The 18,870-nt window shown below is 46.2% G+C and overlaps 1 protein-coding gene across 2 annotated transcripts in view; it reads left to right on the top strand.

The window, feature by feature from the left end:
- The window catches only part of vta1 (vesicle (multivesicular body) trafficking 1), a 28,883-nt gene extending 10,519 nt beyond the window's left edge, over positions 1 to 18,364 (top strand). Inside the window, exons 3-8 of one of the 2 annotated variants that reach the window (XM_035144152.2) lie at positions 3,891 to 4,018; positions 6,077 to 6,152; positions 9,164 to 9,278; positions 14,617 to 14,871; positions 15,078 to 15,152; positions 17,796 to 18,364. In XM_035144152.2, the coding sequence (XP_035000043.1) occupies positions 3,891 to 4,018; positions 6,077 to 6,152; positions 9,164 to 9,278; positions 14,617 to 14,871; positions 15,078 to 15,152; positions 17,796 to 17,941 (795 nt within the window). In that variant the 3' untranslated portion in view covers positions 17,942 to 18,364. Of the gene's footprint in view, positions 1 to 3,890; positions 4,019 to 6,076; positions 6,153 to 9,163; positions 9,279 to 14,616; positions 14,872 to 15,074; positions 15,153 to 17,795 lie in introns of both variants that reach the window. The other variant, XM_035144151.2, reaches the window with a different exon arrangement.
- The last annotated feature ends 506 nt before the right edge of the window (positions 18,365 to 18,870 follow it).

Below are 18,870 nucleotides of genomic sequence, written 5' to 3' on the forward strand. Positions count from 1 at the left end.
GTAGATGACGCCTCCCGTTGTTATTTAGATATTTGCTTATTGCTGCGCGGGCATTTTGAAATATTATGTTAAATGTTTTAAACCTTTAATCAGTTTTCTGGATGTGTTAAAGGAGGTGGCAGTTTGTGCTGCCCACTTTATACTTTCTAATATTTAGTCTAACTGTGCTGGTAAAGTATCCAAAGCATCGGCCTGAACCTTTTCCTTCTTCCACCTTCTGGACCAGGGGTCAGTCAAACAATCTGAGAAAGAAGCGGGTTATAGTAAATATAGTTGTATAGTAAAAGGTCTTGAAGTAGCGCTGCCCCAGGGTTTGAGTCTCTGAGCTTCTCACCTTATCGTCTCTCAGGATGAACCCAATCACCCTGCAGGAAAAACTTGTCCTCTTTATCCAAAGCAGGTGACTGTAGCTGGATTGTAGATTTACATGTAAATCAAGAAGTAAGTCACCTGGTGCCATTTTAATGTTATTCAGGCGCGCACTCCCATGAATCTGGAATCTGAAGGGTCATCCAAGGCATATCTGTCCATCTGGACAGGATTAAGAGTTATTCCAGAAACGTTATGGAGCTGGAATTGAAAAGTGAACGGCCTGGTCCACATAAGGGGGAAGGGGGTCACATTGTAGAGTAAGGCCTGGAAGGGAAACACCTGGAGGCCTTACAGCCTGGTCGTCTCTATTCTGAACGACTGGAGGAGAATCCTCAACTCGGAGGGTTGGACTGAGCGGTCGGGGGTGTTGCCAGTGGGACATGTGGGACATGTGGGACATGTGGGGCATTGACCCCGGCTACAAAAGCTGGTTCAGCTCTGGTTACAGCCGTTAACATGGGGGTCCACACACCTTGGGTCACAAGTTGTATTTATAATAAATACTTAACTTTTTACATTCATCCATTTTCAGAGCTTTTATTTGTTTACACAGAGATGAAATTGGTTTGTCCAAATAAAAAAAGACTAAATTGGATCCAGATTTGTCTTTGAACAGACTGTTAAGTTTCATAATTCAGTTGTCAGCCGCACCAGGAGAAGCCTGATTATTTAATCAGTGCACAAGCAAGCAACTGTAAAACACTTAAACCTTTTCTTCTTTCTGAAACGTGGGGATACCCGGACGTTTTTTCTATGTTCCACTTCTTTATGAACTGTTGCCAGAAGCTGTGACTCATCTCTGCAGCGCGAGCGAGTCGGGAAACAAACCACAGCAGCTTCGCTCTCTCTCTTTCCCCAATGACCTGGCACATACGCACAATACATGTTGGACTCATTAACTCTACTTTCCACTCATCCACCACAGGCCCAACTCTCCGAGGCTTTGCTCTCACTGGGATGTTGGAAAATCACTTGTTGAAAAATCTGTTTCATATCGTGCACAGTGGGAAATCAGCAGCGGCCACCAGTCAGACGCTGCTAAATTTAGAGGTTTGTCTGCGTAGTCACAAAAGTTATTGTCTAAAAATACATTGAATCATCAAATAAGGGTGTGAATTAAAGTGGTCATCGTTACAGTCACATGTTTACATGCCACCTTTCAAGGTGCTTGTTTTAGTGTGGTGGAGATAATTAAAGACGTTTCAGCATTTGTTTGTTTGTAAGCGGTTTATTTCAGGAGAGAAACCATTAATCTTTGGTGCAGATCCGATCGGGGGGGCGGATTCAGGATCCTTTTTTCTCCATTTTCTTTAATATTGCAGGATTGGGAAGTTGGCCCTTCTAGTTGAGTTACTGTCAGCAGGAGGCTCCGGGCCGATGCTCTGCTCGTCTCTCTCTGGACACTCGTCAGCACAGAGCGATCTCCTGCTGGGTCAGTGGTCGAAACATCTGGAAAGGTTTTACTGTTCTCTAAGACGCCAACTTCCTGCAACTGCAAAAGTTTACCTCAAAGTTTAGTTGTTGGTCAGAAGGAAAGTGAAGAGTTGGTGGAACCTTCGTGTTCCCTGATCAGTTGTCTCTCCTTCATTTTAAACTCAGCCCAGTGGTTTTTACATTCCTCTGCTGTGCCACACACACACACACACACACACACACACACACACACACACACACACACACACACACACACACACACACACACACACACACACAGTCAGTGAACAGAGTATCTATTCAGTCAGGGTCCTACTGTTGGAAGCAACCAGCTGTTTGCCTGAGTGATTTTTACAAGAAACCTGAAGCTCGGCTGGACACAGTCACAGAGAGTGAGACACACACAGACGCAGTCACAGAGAGTGAGACACACAGACGCAGTCACAGAGAGTGAGACACACAGACGCAGTCACAGAGAGTGAGACACAGACGCAGTCACAGAGAGTGAGACACAGCCACGCAGTCACAGAGTGAGACACACAGACGAGTCACAGGCACAGAGTGAGACACACAGACGCAGTCACAGAGAGTCAGACACACAGACGCAGTCACAGAGTGAGACACACACAGACGCAGTCACAGAGAGTGAGACACACAGACGCAGTCACAGAGAGTGAGACACACAGAGGCAGTCACAGAGAGTGACACACACAGGCAGACAGAGTGAGACACACAGGGCGTCACAGAGAAGAAGCCACACGCAGTCACAGAGAGTGAGACACACAGACGCAGTCACAGAGAGTGAGACACACACAGACGCAGTCACAGAGTGAGACAACACAGTCACAGAGTGAGACACACAGACGCAGTCACAGAGAGTGAGACACACACAGACGCAGTCACAGAGTGAGACACACAGACGCAGTCACAGAGAGTGAGACACACAGACGCAGTCACAGAGAGTGAGACACACACAGTCACAGAGTGAGACACACAGACGCAGTCACAGAGTGAGACACACAGAGGCAGTCACAGAGAGTGAGACACACACAGACGCAGTCACAGAGTGAGACACACACAGGCAGTCACAGAGAGTGAGACACACAGTGGCAGTCACAGAGAGTGAGACACACACAGACGCAGTCACAGAGAGTGAGACACACACAGTCACAGAGTGAGACACACAGACGCAGTCACAGAGAGTGAGCACACAGACGCAGTCACAGTCAAGAGAGTGAGACACACAGACGCAGTCACAGTCACAGAGAGTGAGACACAGACGCAGTCACAGAGAGTGAGACACACAGACGCAGTCACAGAGAGTGAGACACAGACGCAGTCACAGTCACAGAGAGTGAGACACACACAGACGCAGTCACAGAGTGAGACACACACAGTCACAGAGAGTGAGACACAGACGTCACAGAGACACACAGACGCAGTCACAGAGAGTGAGACACACAGAGCCAGTCACAGAGAGTGAGACACACAGACGCAGTCACAGAGTGAGACACACACAGTCACAGAGTGAGACACACAGACAGTCACAGAGAGTGAGACACACAGACGCAGTCACAGAGAGTGAGACACACAGCGCAGTCACAGGAGAGTGAGACACACAGGGCACAGTCACAGAGTGAGACACACAGACGCAGTCACAGAGAGTGAGACACACAGTCACAGTCACAGAGTGAGACACACACAGTCACAGAGTGAGACACAACAGTCACAGAGTGAGACACACACAGTCACAGTCCAGAGTGAAGGACACACGTCACAGAGTGAGACACACAGACACAGTCACAGAGAGTGAGACACACACAGTCACAGAGAGTGAGACACACACAGTCACAGAGTGAGACACACACAGACACAGAGAGTGAGACACACACAGTCACAGAGAGTGAGACACACACAGTCACAGAGAGTGAGACACACACAGTCACAGAGAGAGACGCACACTCGTAACAGAAGTCCTTGTGACGAGGACGTGTGGATTAAGAAAGATGGGCTCACCCTTTGTGGGTCTTCAATAATGAACACGTGTGATTAAGTGTTTTTGATTAAACGTGTGTGTTTCCCAGATGAAGAAGGAGATGAGTGACCATGACTCCATCACTCAGGAGGTTGTTGGCAACGCCCACATCGAAAACTACGCCTTAAAGATGTTCATCTATGCCGACAACGAGGACCGGGGGGGTCGATTCCACAAGTAAGAGACTCCTCCTCTTGTCTATCACATCACTCACATCTGGCTGTGAATTGTTATGATTGCATTTAGACCACACACACACACACACACACACACACACACACACACACATCAGACTTTCTGTTTCAAATCCTTTTGGTCTCTTAGCAACAGACGGTGTGAACAAGGTCACATGTTCAGTGAATTTACTGTTTGACCTTTGTTCACGTTTTCAACACCTGTGTTGGATTGCATCACAGTCATGTGATTGTCAGTAATGTTTCTAACACGTGACGGACGTGAAGCTGGAAGAACACAAACATCTCAGGATGAAGAAGAGGAGCCGTACACGTAGAAGACGAAGACGTCAACTTGGAAACACGAGGAGGTTCCAGATCTTTTGGTGATGAGGGCCGACGCCGGTGTGGATGAGCTGTAAACAACAACACTGATCTTTCCACAGCAGAGTTTATACGTCATGTCCGGCCTCCTGCTGCTCTACAGGCTCCGCCCCTGCTGCTCTACAGGCTCCGCCCCTCGCCTGGATGTTCCCCACATGTTCCTGTTGGTGTGAACGAGTCGGACCCGACAACCTGCTGCTGCTGCTTCACAGGACAAACACTCACTACTTGTGTTGAAGGTTTTTGAACACCAGCAGATCTTCTCTTGTAGTTCAGGACTTGCTGTATGTGTCTTGTTACACACGATGACTCATCCAGCCCTCGCCGCTCCTCAAACCACAGTTGCTTCATTTCTATCCGTGCTGCTCACCACACTTTTCCATCCGCTCTCGATCTTCGTCTTCACACTGAGACACCGATTGTTTCATCCTGTTGTCTGTGGGACATACACACGTGTTGTATCTTTCTCTTACAGCAACAGGTCTTACTGGATCAAATCCCCTGGACGTTAGAATGTTAATGTTTTAAAATCCTTGTAGACAGTTTCTCCTTCATGAACTGAAAACTGTCCTTATGGAAACACAGGGGACCGGAACAGGAGCGTGAGTTTCTCGCCCCGTCAGTAAGTGTGAGCAGCTCGTGGCAGGTTGTGGAGAATGAATGGATTCAGGCGACAGGTTCTCTGGACGTGTTCACAGTGTAAATAAGAGTGAAGAAGTGTCCAGCAGCTACATTGAGCAGGACAGGGTAATACTGAGGTTCCGCTGGAGGGGGAACCACAAACAGTCTGCGGCTTTTACGAGATGCAGTAGGACGGTGCTAACAGGACCCAGGCCTCAGTGACGTGTTATGTCAGCCCCGGACACACACACACACACACACACACACACACACACACACACACACACACACACACACACACAAAGTAAATATACAGTAATTTACTAAATAAAAACAAGCATAAATGTGGGCATATATACACGGGTAAAAAAACAAAACAACTTACATATGTAACACACTCATTGACTCATGCACACACACACGCTGGAGGTGAATGTTTATGAGAAACTTTGTTGGAATAAGAAACTTCCTCCAACATGTCGAGGCCTCTGCAGCTCACACGCTGCACTAACAGTGACCCATTCATCTCCATCGTCCTGCTCTCACTGGTTTGATCCTGTGTCTCCGGGTCAACATTTCTCTCTTTGTATAAAACCAACATCCTGGTATTTTCACGTCTAAATCTTTCTTTTCTCTTGCTGTACAACACTTTACACTCTTTGTTTATTATTTCTGCGTCCAATCAGTAGGGAGTTTTTAACTTCCTCCTCGGGACTATCGATTGTGTCAGTAAGCGACCGGCGCACAGCGACTACGCCGTCAATGCTTAAATCTGCAGGTCGAGGTTGAACGTCCTTGACGACAGAGAGAAGACTGTTGTCATGACTTTCAATGTTGAGCTGCTGTTCATTTGTGAATTAATTAATTTCACTCTGTGCACACACATACACAAACACAAACACACACATACACACAGCTCAACTACAGAATGTGAGAAACTGGAGGTAAAATGTATTTTTGGTTTTATTGTCTATTAAAGATGCTGAGCTTTGTTTTATAAATCTCTCCTTCCTTCATCCCTCCCTCTATCTTTCCTCCTCCTCTTTTCTTGCTGCAGGAACATGATCAAGTCTTTCTACACATCCAGTCTGCTGCTGGACGTCCTGTCTGTGTTCGGGGAGATGTCAGAGGAGGTAAGATCAAGATCCTCAAATGTTCACTTCACTTCGTGGCATCAATGCAGAACTTTCTCTTTCCTCTCACACGAGAACTTGTTACTCAGAATGTGTTGCACCCCCGCTACCGCCATAGATTGAATGAAATCTGTGGGAAACATGAGCAGCGTCAAATTTATCTTTAAATGTGTGGTCAGAGGGTCATGATTCCATACGCAGGTTACGGGTTAAGGTTTTGGGTTCGGACATAAAAAAAGGAGAATACCTGTCGGGTTGACGTCGAGCTTGGTTCAGGTTTGAAGAGAGCACACACAGACGCACACAGACACACACAGACACACACAGACACTAGACCTAATCCATCTGGATGTGAATGAGGCACACACCAGATCTTTTTCTACATCGTGTCTAAATCTGCCAGAAGCCATTAATACATCAACGGGACACTTTTGTCCGTACAGTTGGCTGTTCCACTGAGTGAGGCCTGATGGACACACACACACACACACAGACACACACTCGTCCATCACACAATGAGTCCTCAGAGGGGCCGGTGGCGGTGAGTGCCCAGCAGACGGACAGTCCGGGCTGATTGAGTTTCAGGCAGTAAAAAGAGGTTTTCAGCAGCTTCCCACCTGAGCGGAGCAGTGAACAGGCGGATTGGTTCAGTGTTCGGTAACACCCATCAGAAAGCCTGACTCTCAGTGACAGCTTCCCCCCCGCACTGCAGCGTGACACTGAGGGTAGAGACCAGGTTCAGTGTCCGTCCTGCTGAGGTGTCTTAGTTACCATGTGTAGCTAACCTCTGATCTTCCTGTGCAGAGGAGGGAGCTCAGGTTTCCTTTCGAGGTTTAATTTCTCTTTACTCCAGGTTTGTCAGCACTTCCCTCATAATCTCTTTCCCTCAATGTTTTCTTATCTTGTATCTTTGATCAAAATACATTAGAAAAGGTTGATGAAGCAAAGGTTTATTTAGGTTCTTACGTTGTCAACATTTAACTCACTGTGTCTTTGTCTCCAGAGTGAAACAGTATTTGTTGGGTTTATTTTAGCATTAATACTTGTGCCTTGCCTAAACGGCCACTTAATGACGACTGCATGCAGACTAGTGTATTTGCTCCAAACCAGTTAATGGAAGCGTTTGTAATTCACATTTTCTGGATGTCTGGAGTCTTGATGATGAAGGCAGGATGACTGGAGGTGTCATTTATATCTATGTGTGAACAAATCGTTGCTGCTCAGTCTGGATTTTTAAACTTCTGCGACCTGGCCTCCAAAGAATCTCAGGCATGAAGGGAATCACTGCTCACAGATGTTATAAGGAGCAAAATCTGGGGGCGATTGAATGTGATCTCTCCTCCAGATTCTTGTGAGAAGCCCGGCCGCAGCATTTTGAATTCTACCCGGTGTGAGACGAAGTCACAGCGTATCAGTGTGGCTGGGTCGAAGCCCTGCAGAGGACGGCTGTTATCGGCTCTGTGTTTCAGCAGAGAGACGTATCTGCATCGCTCCATCAGCGGGACTGTCACAGCACTGAATGGCTGCAGACAAAGGCAGCGTCCACCATCTGTCTCTCGCTGCCTGAAGCTGTGATTGTCGTCCACCCTGAGTCGGCCGCAGTGACGGGGAGAGTGTCTCGCTTTAGCTTCTACATTCAAGTTGATTGTCCTTTCACGCTACAGAGCTGCTTTGACAACGGGCTGATCGACACCTCCAGTCTCAAACCCGAAATCTAGACCGTGACAAATACGCTCAAAGACTTTAAGACCAACCATCGTTTGTTGTTGTAAAGAAATAAGAAATGGACTAAATTAGCAGAGCATTTTTCTTCCGATGCTGAGTGGTATGTCAGACGATAAGTAACGAGACATTACAGAAGACGGTCAATGTCAAACGGCCCCATTTCAGAAATCATAAATCTGCTTCTCGGGTCCAAATAGTCTGTAACGCAAATGACACGTTCTGTCCTTATACTCGAGATCAAGAATCAGGTTTAAAACCACACAGCTAAATGTCCTGTTCCTGTTATTATCTATAAAAACAAAAGGTATACGCACATCTTCAGACCCTGGAGGTTGGAACATGTGCCACGAATCATGTGTCTGTGGCGTCTCTGCTTTAGTTTTGTGTATATTTAAGTTTGTTCGATGTAAAAAATGTCATTGGCTGATTCATCATCAAATTTTAAACTGTCCAAAAGCCTCATAAATCAGCAGCGATGAACTTGAGCCAACAGACAATTGTGTTACTCTCAATCAATTTGTTTTAAGAGTTTTGTTGGACTCCCCCCCCGCCTTACAAATTCCCTCCGGGGACAAATAAAGTTGTTTTGAATTTAATTTGAACTGAGTTTGCTGTCAGGATTTCTGTTATCCTAACACTTCCTGTCTGTCGATTCAACTGGCCTCCAGCAAATCCTCTTTTCAATTTTCTTTCTGGAATGTGTTCATGTTTTGAGAAATCACCTCTCCTCGTCCTGTCAGTCATGTTTGTGTGTGAGTTACTCAGTGGTGTAATATCCCAGCAGTGTTGTGTCAGTGAGTGGAAGTGGACTCCTTCAGTCAGGCCGAGGCTGAACAAACAGCTCCACCTCGGACTTGGGAGGGGCCATTGTTCCTGAGCTGCTGAAAACACGCTCACTTATCTGGAAGAAGCAGGAATTTCTCCATCCAGTCTTATCAGCTTCAGTTCAGTTGATCTGGCCTCTCGTCACCTTTCAGACATGCTCAGCTTGCTCATGTATCCTCGAGCCCTCTGGTCTCTCTGCTTGTTGCCCACTTCTGCCCCTCGCTCTCTTTTCTGCTCTCGTTCTGCTCTGCACAGCCCAGTTTCATCCCCCTTTCCCCCCAATGAGTTCCCCAATCTTAATGTTTTCCACATGTGGTGCTCGCCTTTTCATCAACTGTCCCATACAAGGCTAATGATACGCCTGGTGTCCATTTTAATTGCCCTGCCCCCTGCAACCTGCCTTACAACATGACTAATAACCCCCTTTATCTCTCTCTGCCCTATTATTCAACCTCCACCAGAACATCCAGCACAGGAAGTACGCCCGCTGGAAGGCTACCTACATCCACAACTGTCTGAAGAGTGGGGAGACGCCTCTGTCAGGGCCCATCGCCATGGAGGGGGACGGGGAAGCAGGTGGGACACACTGATATGGCACAGAAAGACACACACAGGGCTAAAGCATGCTAAAGTTTGAGCACCCAGTCAAAACTTGTGTTACTGTGAAAAGTTAAGTTAGTAGAAGATGAACCAAAGTGGCAAAAGGTTAAAGAAACAAGACTTTTCAACATTTTAAGTGAAATTAGTAAATAGTTCTTGTGCAGTTTAGAGTGGAAAAGGGAAATGAGCACCATGCAAAGGTTCAGACGTCCCAAAGGTCTGATGTCTCACACAACTTTTAGCAAGGTCTCAGACCTTAATTAGCTTGTTAGAGCTGTGGTGTGTTCATGGTCAGTGATGCAGATTTCAATAAACAGCTGAAGACTGCAAAGTGTTTCCTTAGTTGGTAATGAGGTTAAGAAATGGAAGTTACACTATTCCAGAAGGTCAATTATTAGAAAACTTTAAGAAAGAACTGCTTCAAAGGCAAATCAACAAAAGGATGAAGAATTTCATAACTGCTCTCTGACCGTTCACTCGGGCTTCTGTGATCATGCTCTCAGCTGGTTTTTCACAAAGAACAATAAATGTAAAGTCCAGGCAGTTTCCTGAAATGTGAGAACATGTAACTGCTACAGAAATCACTGACGAGCTGTGATACCTTTCATAGAGGGAAACAATAAGTTCTGACCGTGCAGGTTCCCCAAAGTTTTGCTTCGGGCCCTTTTCCCTTTTTTATTTTAAAAATGTAAAAGTTATATCTTTCATTAAAGAGAGAATTTATTGAAGACATTTTTAACTTCATACCTTTTAAGAAACAAGAACATATTTTTACTCTCAGCTTTTCACGCCCAAACTGACCCACTTCACATGTTCCAACACGTCTGAGCTCTCTTTAAAGAACACCTCCTCTGTTGACGTTATTTGGATTTGTGTGTGTGTGCGTTGGATTTGTATTGTGTACGTTATCAGTTGTGAGACTGTTGCAGGAAAGCCCTGCAGCCTTCGGGAGATTAGAGGTGTGCAGAGAGTAGATTAGTGCTGTAGTGTTCTTACATTCAAAGTCACAGGGAATTAAATCATTAGGGTCAGAACAAGAGTCTTTGCATGTGCATGAGATTGTGTTTTGTTGTTTTAATTCTCCATCCTCACGGATCAACGCTGAGTCTCTGACCTTTGTGCCACTGAAGAACTCGGCCCTCTGCAGCCAGGCCGTCACTATACAACATAACCTTTAGGAGAAAGAAAGCACAGGAAAACACCAGGAGATCCTGAGGAGATTGAATGAGTCGACTAAATGACCACTTCAGCCTTTAAAGTTCACGGCCTTGTGAGGATCATGGGGCTGGACAAAGCACGACGGGAAACTGACCTTTTTGTTTGGCTGCCACCGGGGGGGCAGAGAGATTTGCAGTAAATTAGAACAAGTGATGTTTCTCTAATTTACAGTCGGAGCGTTATTCTATTGGCAGGTGGTAATTCAGTTTGATGTCTGCCTCGGGTTAAAGCTAACGTGTCTTTATTCTGTTACTAAACCAGCTCTTAAACTGATAAACAGGATGATGTCACTTTTCACATTCATTGTGTCATGAGAAGAAGCTGATTTATCAGTTTGGATGAACATTCACATTTTAGTTTTCAGTCCATTAAAACTTTTTGCAAGGCTTTTTTTATTTGATTTCAACCTTTCGAAGCCTTTTTTATTCAGAAAATGGCTTGATATTAATTCCATAGTATTTATTCTGATGATTCTTCAGACTCTCATGAGCTTGAAGTAGAACTTGAAGTAGAGCTTGAAGTAGAACTTGAAGTAGAACTTGAAGTAGAGCTTGAAGTAGAACTTGAAGTAGAACTTGTACTCGGCCTCATGCGGCTCCAAAGCATCTGGACTCATTTCCACATTTTACCTTCAGAGCTAGAAATTGCATCGAGTGTCTCTCGGGACGACTCGACACCAAACTGGATCTCATTTTGACCTGAACTCCTTCGGGCTCGCACACGTTTCCCGTCCCCACAGGGAAACTCGCAGCGTGTTTTTCATACCAGGGAACTGAGGTCGACAGATTCCTGGCTAAAATGAACGCCATCTGCTCGTCCACGCCCATGAAACATGGCCTGCTCCCCCGTGACATCAGCTCGAGAAACCCTCGCAGCTGCACACGCGTGTACAGTAACACACACACACACACACACACACACACACACACACACACACACACACACACACACACACACACACACACACCGTGGCTACATCACACTCTCCTCTGCCTCCTCCCAGAGTGCATTGGGGTCTCTGTGTCAGTGATGTCATCATGACGGTAATATCATCCACCCTGTGTGTGTGTGTGTGTGTGTGTGTGTGTGTGTGTGTGTGTGTGTGTGTGTGTGTGTGTGTGTGTGTGTGTGTGTGTGTGTGTGTGTGTGTGTGTGTGTGTGGTTTATTGTCATCAGTAGTGCAGATGTTTTCTGGTTTGTGCACGTGACAGAGCACATCTGTCTCTCTGTGTGAACGTGTTTCTGAAGTGTTGTCGTTTTGTCGTAGACAAAACATGACTGAGGACGGACTGTGTCTTCTTTAGTTTTTTCTCAGTCACAATGAAAACACATTTGGATCACAGAACATCAATAATCTCTCCCATTCCATGTTTGTAGCTATGACACAGAATGACGAGATGCAACTTTCCCTTAAACAGACTCCAAAAATGCTTTATTAATAGTCAGGTTGTCGTTCGTGTTCTTGTGAACGTGATATCTGAAAAACACCTCGAGGGAATTTCCTTCAAATTTGTTACCAACGTTCAATCGGACTCAAAGATGAACTGATTTGAATTCAGGGGTCAAAGGTCAAGGTCATGGTGGCCTCACTAGACGTGTTTTTGGCCTCTTGAAGATGATATCTTAAGTCTGACTTTCAGGAATTTCTTCACATTGTGACCACTTGTCACTTGGACTCAGAGATAAACTGATTTCGGGGGTCAAAGGTCACAGTGAGAATAAGTGTATGTAGACTGAACCTTCCTGTTCCTGACATTCCTTCTCCAGATGGCAGGGCAGGGATTCCAGTTTAATGTGCAGACTCTGTGCTCCCAGTGAACGGCCCCTCCTCCCGTCAGGATCAACTGAAAACATGGATACTTTTCAATGATCGGGTCAATCTGTGGTTTTTAAGTGTGATGATCTTCTGGCTCTCAACTGGTCCCAAGTATTTTTCTTCTTATCTGTTGACCAGGCCTCCCTCAGCGGCGCTGGACGCTGCAGGGAAGTGAACCAGTTAAAGTGGGTTAATTAACCTCTGGAGACCCTGTGGGTCGCACACACGTACCAGTGGTGGTAGTTACAGAAACACTGTTGTCTGCCAGCAGCTCTGGTCCGACGCTCCACAGAGGGGGGGGGAGGGGGTTAGCAAGAGGAAAGGAATGGATGGGGAGAGTTATGGCAGAGAAAGAAAACAACTTCCAGAGTTTAGCTGTAAAACCATGAAGGACGTGTTCTGTGACCCAGTTGTCGGAGTGAAATGTCTTTAAAGGGCCTGGATATTTTGTCCATGGAGTTCAGTTTCTGTTCTAAACCTGTTTTTTCATCAAGATCCATGAAATATTCTCAGTGGAAACTAATTCTGGATCAGATCCTTTGTCTGGGTCCACAGAATTCATTGAGTTCTTTCTTGACCCATGTTTCCTTCTCTACCGAGTTTCCTAGAAACCTGAAAACTTCCTTAGCTCAGAGAATAATTCAGGATCATGATGAAAACAATCCAACACATTGAGCGGACTGATAATGGATAAGAAGTTGTTTGAATTGAAAGGGACTGTTTGATCTCTAGTTTCTCTTATCTTAGACATTTCCCCACTCGGCCCCAAACAGATTCACCCTAACACTTTTAAAGTCCTTCTAATGTCCGTCTGACAGCATCTTACAACATGTCGTCATCCAACGCACATGATTCCGGGAATGAAAGTGACGGATAAATAAAGTTGAACAGCTCAATGAAAGTGTGTCAGATGTAATGTTTGTCCACCTTCCTGCCTGTGATGCAGTAATGACAGATGCTGGGGTTTAACACGGTGTCGAGTCCAGCCCATGTCTTCAAACCCACTCATGTTTAATCTGTCAGAATCTTTCTGGCAGTGAAGAAATGTTTTCTTTGTGTCGGGTGTGGTTGCTGAGAGAAGGAAAGTCTCCAGCGTCGGGCTCATGTTGGACAGATGTAAACACAGCAGGCTGGAACTTTCCTTTCTTCATATTCACTTTGAAACATTGTCCTAATGAAGCCCAGTTCACTGTCCACAGCTCTGGTCCCTGCACAGTCCACACCGCCCGACTGGTTGTCTTTCAGTTGTTGTGACTTCACGCTGTCGGTCAGCAGGAGAAACCCGACTGATCCCTGAACTACATTTAATCACAAAGACTGAAACTCTAGTTTAAAATCTATCAATGTGATTTCAAATGTGTGTGTGGCCGCGCAGTTTAATCTCATTTCTATTCATTCAAATCATTTCTCTTTAACTATTTGATGTTTCTCGTCACCTGATGTACTTTTTATGAAGAAACTTTTTTCCCGTGTGTGATTGAGACTAAGAGGTTTAAGCTCCTCCGTTCAGAATTCCTTTCTGCGGCAGCAAAGCTTCATTTCTGCAGATTAACGTTTCATCTCTGTTCCAGCGCTGACTCGTCGGTGTAAGCCGAGGCTGAGGGGGGGCAATTACACGAAGGTGTCAGGAATCAGCAGCCAGCAGCTGTTAGGGGGACGGTGTAGTTGTGATGCTGATCTGAGGATGAGAAGTGATGAGCTGCATCCACGGTCTTCTCACTGTTGTTCTAATGATGCATCACATTGATTCTGACACCAGGACAGAGTTCTTATTATCAACTGTCACCAGATATTTAATTTCCTCTGCTACATTTCCTCTATATGTTCCTGTAGAGCTCACGCAAATCACTGATCATATCTATGGGGTCACGTCATCTCACAAAGGTTCGATCTTATCAAGTGAGAAGTCGTTATCTAAAAGAGTTTTAGAGAAACAACAGGTGGAGTTTTATTAAAACTTTGACTCATTTACTTCTCCCATCTGGTGAATCAGGCTGAACCAGACTAGGGATGAAACGGTTACTGGTTTTACGATGAACCACAGTTAAACACCCGATGGTTAGGGTGTGAAAAGCTAACGGTAAAAACGGACGAGCATCAACCACAGTGAGCAGCCACCTGGGTTTGTTATGTGCGTGTGTGAAGTTTACTTTGTGTTTGTTTGATTCGCTCAAGAGTTTATGAAACGCACATTTAAACAAGTGGAGCTGCTACACAACACGAGACACTGTCCATGTGGAGAAGATTCACATGAGCCCTCGTCTTCGTTGTCTCTCCTAGACGAGTTTGGAGCTGCAGGTTTCTCCGGCCCCTCCCAGGGCGGATCCTTCAGGGGAGCTCCTCCTTCTCAGTCCTATGACGACCAGGACCAGAGTTTGGATCAAGGTCCGGCCCCTGGGATCGGATTTACTCCGGGTCCAGGACAGGGACCATCGGCACCATCGGGTCCTCCCAACATCAACTACAACAACATCCACATCCCACCAGGGGCCCACGCACCGGCCAACACTCCAGCCGAGCTGCCTCCGCCTGCAGGTATGAAGACACGATATGTGCTGATGTAAAACTGTTTAACAAACGCACACGTCACAAATAATTAAAGAATTCATATTTATTGTAGTTGGTTTACACACGTGTAAGCTGATTACACATCAGGCCGTCCGTGCACACACACATGGAACAATTTGTAAATAAACACAAGAATTCACCCCCAGTTCAATCTCCTGTGTGTTGACCAGCAGAAGGAGTGAAACCAGTGCCTTTGCCTCGCTCGGTGCCCGTTGTCGACCCCACACTGCTCAACGCCCAACAGCAGGGTAAGAGGACACACACACACACACACACACACACACACACACACACACACACACACACACACACACACACACACACACACACACACACACACACACACACACACACACACACACACACACACACACACACACACACACACACACACACACACACACACACACACACACACACACACACACACACACGCTGCACCGAGACATTTATTTTCTTGTCAAGCTTCGTATGCTCGCTCAGCAGAACAGGTGAGATTAATAATTCAACGTCTTTTCACGACTTGATTCAACATTTACTGCAAATTTATTGAAAGTTTTAAACTTCACAGGGTGAATTGAGTTGTGTCCGTGCGACTCGGGCGATTACACTTCTCTTTTGTCCCGAGGCCGATACATTTAAAATGAAAAGCCGTATTTGAGGAACATCAGTCCGGCTGCTGGCGCCGTTAAAACGTCTCAGACGGACCAGGAGGCTTGTGTTTCTGTTCAGATGCTTCCAGCGTCTCCGCTACATTTACCTTTTATTTTGTTCAGGCAGCAGTCGTCTCTGCAGAGCCTCTCAAACAGAATATGCTCCGATCCAGTTTTTCATCCAGAGTTGAAGTTCTATCGAAGCAGTTGTGTTAACGTGAACTTGCATGTTCAACGATATTTAGTGGTGAAAGCCACAGTTACTGGAGAAGAAGAACTGGTTATTTCTGAAAGTGTAAAAGTGACCAGCAGCTTCACCACAGGTCACACAAACTCTAATGTAAACCTGAACGATGATGTGATGTTTGAAGAAACCTTCTCTCCTTCCTCCACACCCCTCTCGCCTCGGAGCGCTGTGGCTTCTGGACGTCTTCCACCTCTTTGCTGACTCTCACTTCATTTTTCCGTTATTCCCCCCCCCCCCGCTCCTCTCGGTCGCTCCCCATCCTCCGCAGTTTGCGCTCAGCATTTTCACGAGTCCTCTCCAGCTCTCTGGAGGAGAGGGGCAATCGGCCCGGGGATCAGGGGCTTATGGTGCAGCATTATTCAATCTTTCTCTTTCTGTTCCGCTGCAGGACGTTTTTAAGAGCCGAGGTTTTACTGTGTTTTACGAGCGGTATGGAAGAGAGGCATCATGTGCTGCTCAGTTGTTTCTGCCTGCACTGGTTCTCCAGGTGGGGTCCAGGGACCTTCACGGCTCCTTTATGGGGTCTCGACATGTTCACATGACAGTAAAAGAGTAATTTGATGTCATTATTATTTCATGTGCTAGACATTAACTCTGTGAGATTTTGGCTGTGTGGATCTGAGGATTTATCGTCTCTGCTGCAGAGAGAACGGCCCAAAATATACGAGTGACATCAAGAAAGAATCCAAGGGATGGTTTTCTGGGAGGTTTGAAGTCAAAGGTTTCATGTCAAGTGGATAAATGGCCTGTTTAACAAGGAAAACCCTGTTTAAGCCTTTAAAAGTCAGCATTTACTTAAATCAGCTGTTTGTGAAGATGGTGCAGGTGAAACCGGTCGTTTCCTCCTCTGAAGGTCGTTTTCAGTGGAGGCTTCAGTCTGAGCCAAACTGTGATTATTAGATTATTCTGTCAGATCCTCCGTCACATTATACTTAACTTCTTCTGCACTGAAGTCTGGACATGACGTGTTCCTGATTCCTATATCAGAGAGACAGAGATTTAACTGGTGCACGTGACAGTGCACGTGACAGTGCAGGGTCACTGTGCGCCGGTCGCTAACTTTCAAATTCATAGTCACGGGGGGAAATTACAGCTGCAGAATAACGTCCATGAAGGTGTTGCTCCAGTGTTCAGGTGCAGTGTGTAGTTCATGTGAGGAGACGTACGACAACGAGGGACGAGGTACGACGGAGCGATAAAAGAACTGATAAAGAAAGAGATGTTGAGTGGTGTTGTCGAGGGTGGATATGAAATGTGTGTTTTCTATAGACTGTAAGATGTTGTGTGTCCTCCAGAGACTCGCTGGGTGGAGGCCTGTGAGCGAAATCAGCTGCAGAAACAAAGACATGCAAAGAAAAATACTTGGTTTTTAGGTTAAAGTTCATTTGTTCACGCTGCAACATTAGAAAGAGAGAAAACCCTGCGAGGAGGAAATCCTCATAAATCACATGATTCATGATCCAGCATGTAAAACACTGGAGAGCAAACAGAAGATGTTCAATTAGCTTCAGCGTCGGGTTGTTTTATTGTTTTAATTTGAAGATGTCCTCGTGTGTCAGCGTTTTATCTGATAAGTTAGAAAACGTTGGGACAACTCGTCGTCTTCAAACTCTGAGGCCGCAGCAGCTTCACCGTGAACATCTTTAGATCTTTCTTTCCTTGTGGTCGTTCTCCTCTGCAGGTTGGTCTTCATTATACTTTACCCATAATCCCCTGGGTGCTGACAGGTGATTATGGGATGCTTGTGTTGAGTTTCCATGACGCAGGTCGATGGAGAGTTAACTCCAGATGAGATGAATCTCTTCCTGTTCTTTGTTCTATTTTTGTGATCTGGTTTTAAACGACCTTTAACCTGATTTCTCTCATCCTTCTTTTAGTTGTTGAATATTATCTGACTTTTCCTCTTTTCTCTCTCTCTCCCCCTCTCTCTCTCCTGTTACCTTCCAATCTGCTTCTTCTTCCCCCCCCCCTCTGTCCATCCTTCGCTCCAGGCGGTGTCCAGCTCACCCCCGAGGACTTCACCAAGGCCCAGAAGCTCTGTAAGTACGCAGGCAGCGCCCTGCAGTACGAGGACGTGGGCACGGCGATCCAGAACCTCCAGAAAGCTCTGAAACTTCTCATGACCGGCAAAGAATGAAGCCTTTGTCCTTCTCCAATCTGATCCCTCCATCATCCAGCCTCCTCCATCCCCCTCTTTTCTCTAGAGCAGCGCCGCTGATGTGGCCCACAGCGACACACACACACACACACACACACACACACACACACACACACACACACACACACACACACACACACACACACACACACACACACAATGAGGCTGTCCTGTTCAGTTTGCTGTCAGAGGAGGACATGATGGAAATCAGTCTGCAACAATGGCTGCCTGTGTCTGACGCTGCGTCGCACTGACTGACTCGCTCTCTGACTCACTGACTCACTGACTCTGACTCCTTGATTGAAGCCTGCAGTGACTCTCTGACTCACTGACTTTCTTACCCACTAACTCTCTGACTCTCTGACTTTCTTACCCTCTGACTCACTGACTCTCTTACCCTCTGACTCTCTGACTCTCTGACTCTCTTACCCTCTGACTCTCTGACTCTCTGACTCTCTTACTCTCTGACTCTCTTACCCTCTGACTCTCTGACTCTCTTACCCTCTGACTCTCTGACTCTCTTATCCTCTGACTCACTGACTCTCTTACCCTCTGACTCTCTGACTCTCTGACTCTCTTACCCTCTTACCCTCTGACTCTGAGTCTCTGACTCCTTGATTGAAGCCTGCAGTGATCAGCAGTGACTCTCTGACTCTCTTACTCTCTGACTCTCTTACCCTCTGACTCTCTGACTCTCTTACCCTCTGACTCTCTTACCCTCTGACTCTCTGACTCTCTTACCCTCTGACTCTCTGACTCTCTTACTCTCTGACTCTCTTACCCTCTGACTCTCTGACTCTCTTACCCTCTGACCCTCTGACTCTCTGACTCCTTGATTGAAGCCTGCAGTGATCTGCAGTGACTCCTACAGGAGCTGATCACAGCTTCATTCTAAATCTCCACTGACT

The sequence above is a fragment of the Hippoglossus stenolepis genome, chromosome 20, assembly GCF_022539355.2.
Source record: "Hippoglossus stenolepis isolate QCI-W04-F060 chromosome 20, HSTE1.2, whole genome shotgun sequence".
In the NCBI taxonomy this organism is placed as follows: Eukaryota; Metazoa; Chordata; class Actinopteri; order Pleuronectiformes; family Pleuronectidae; genus Hippoglossus; species Hippoglossus stenolepis.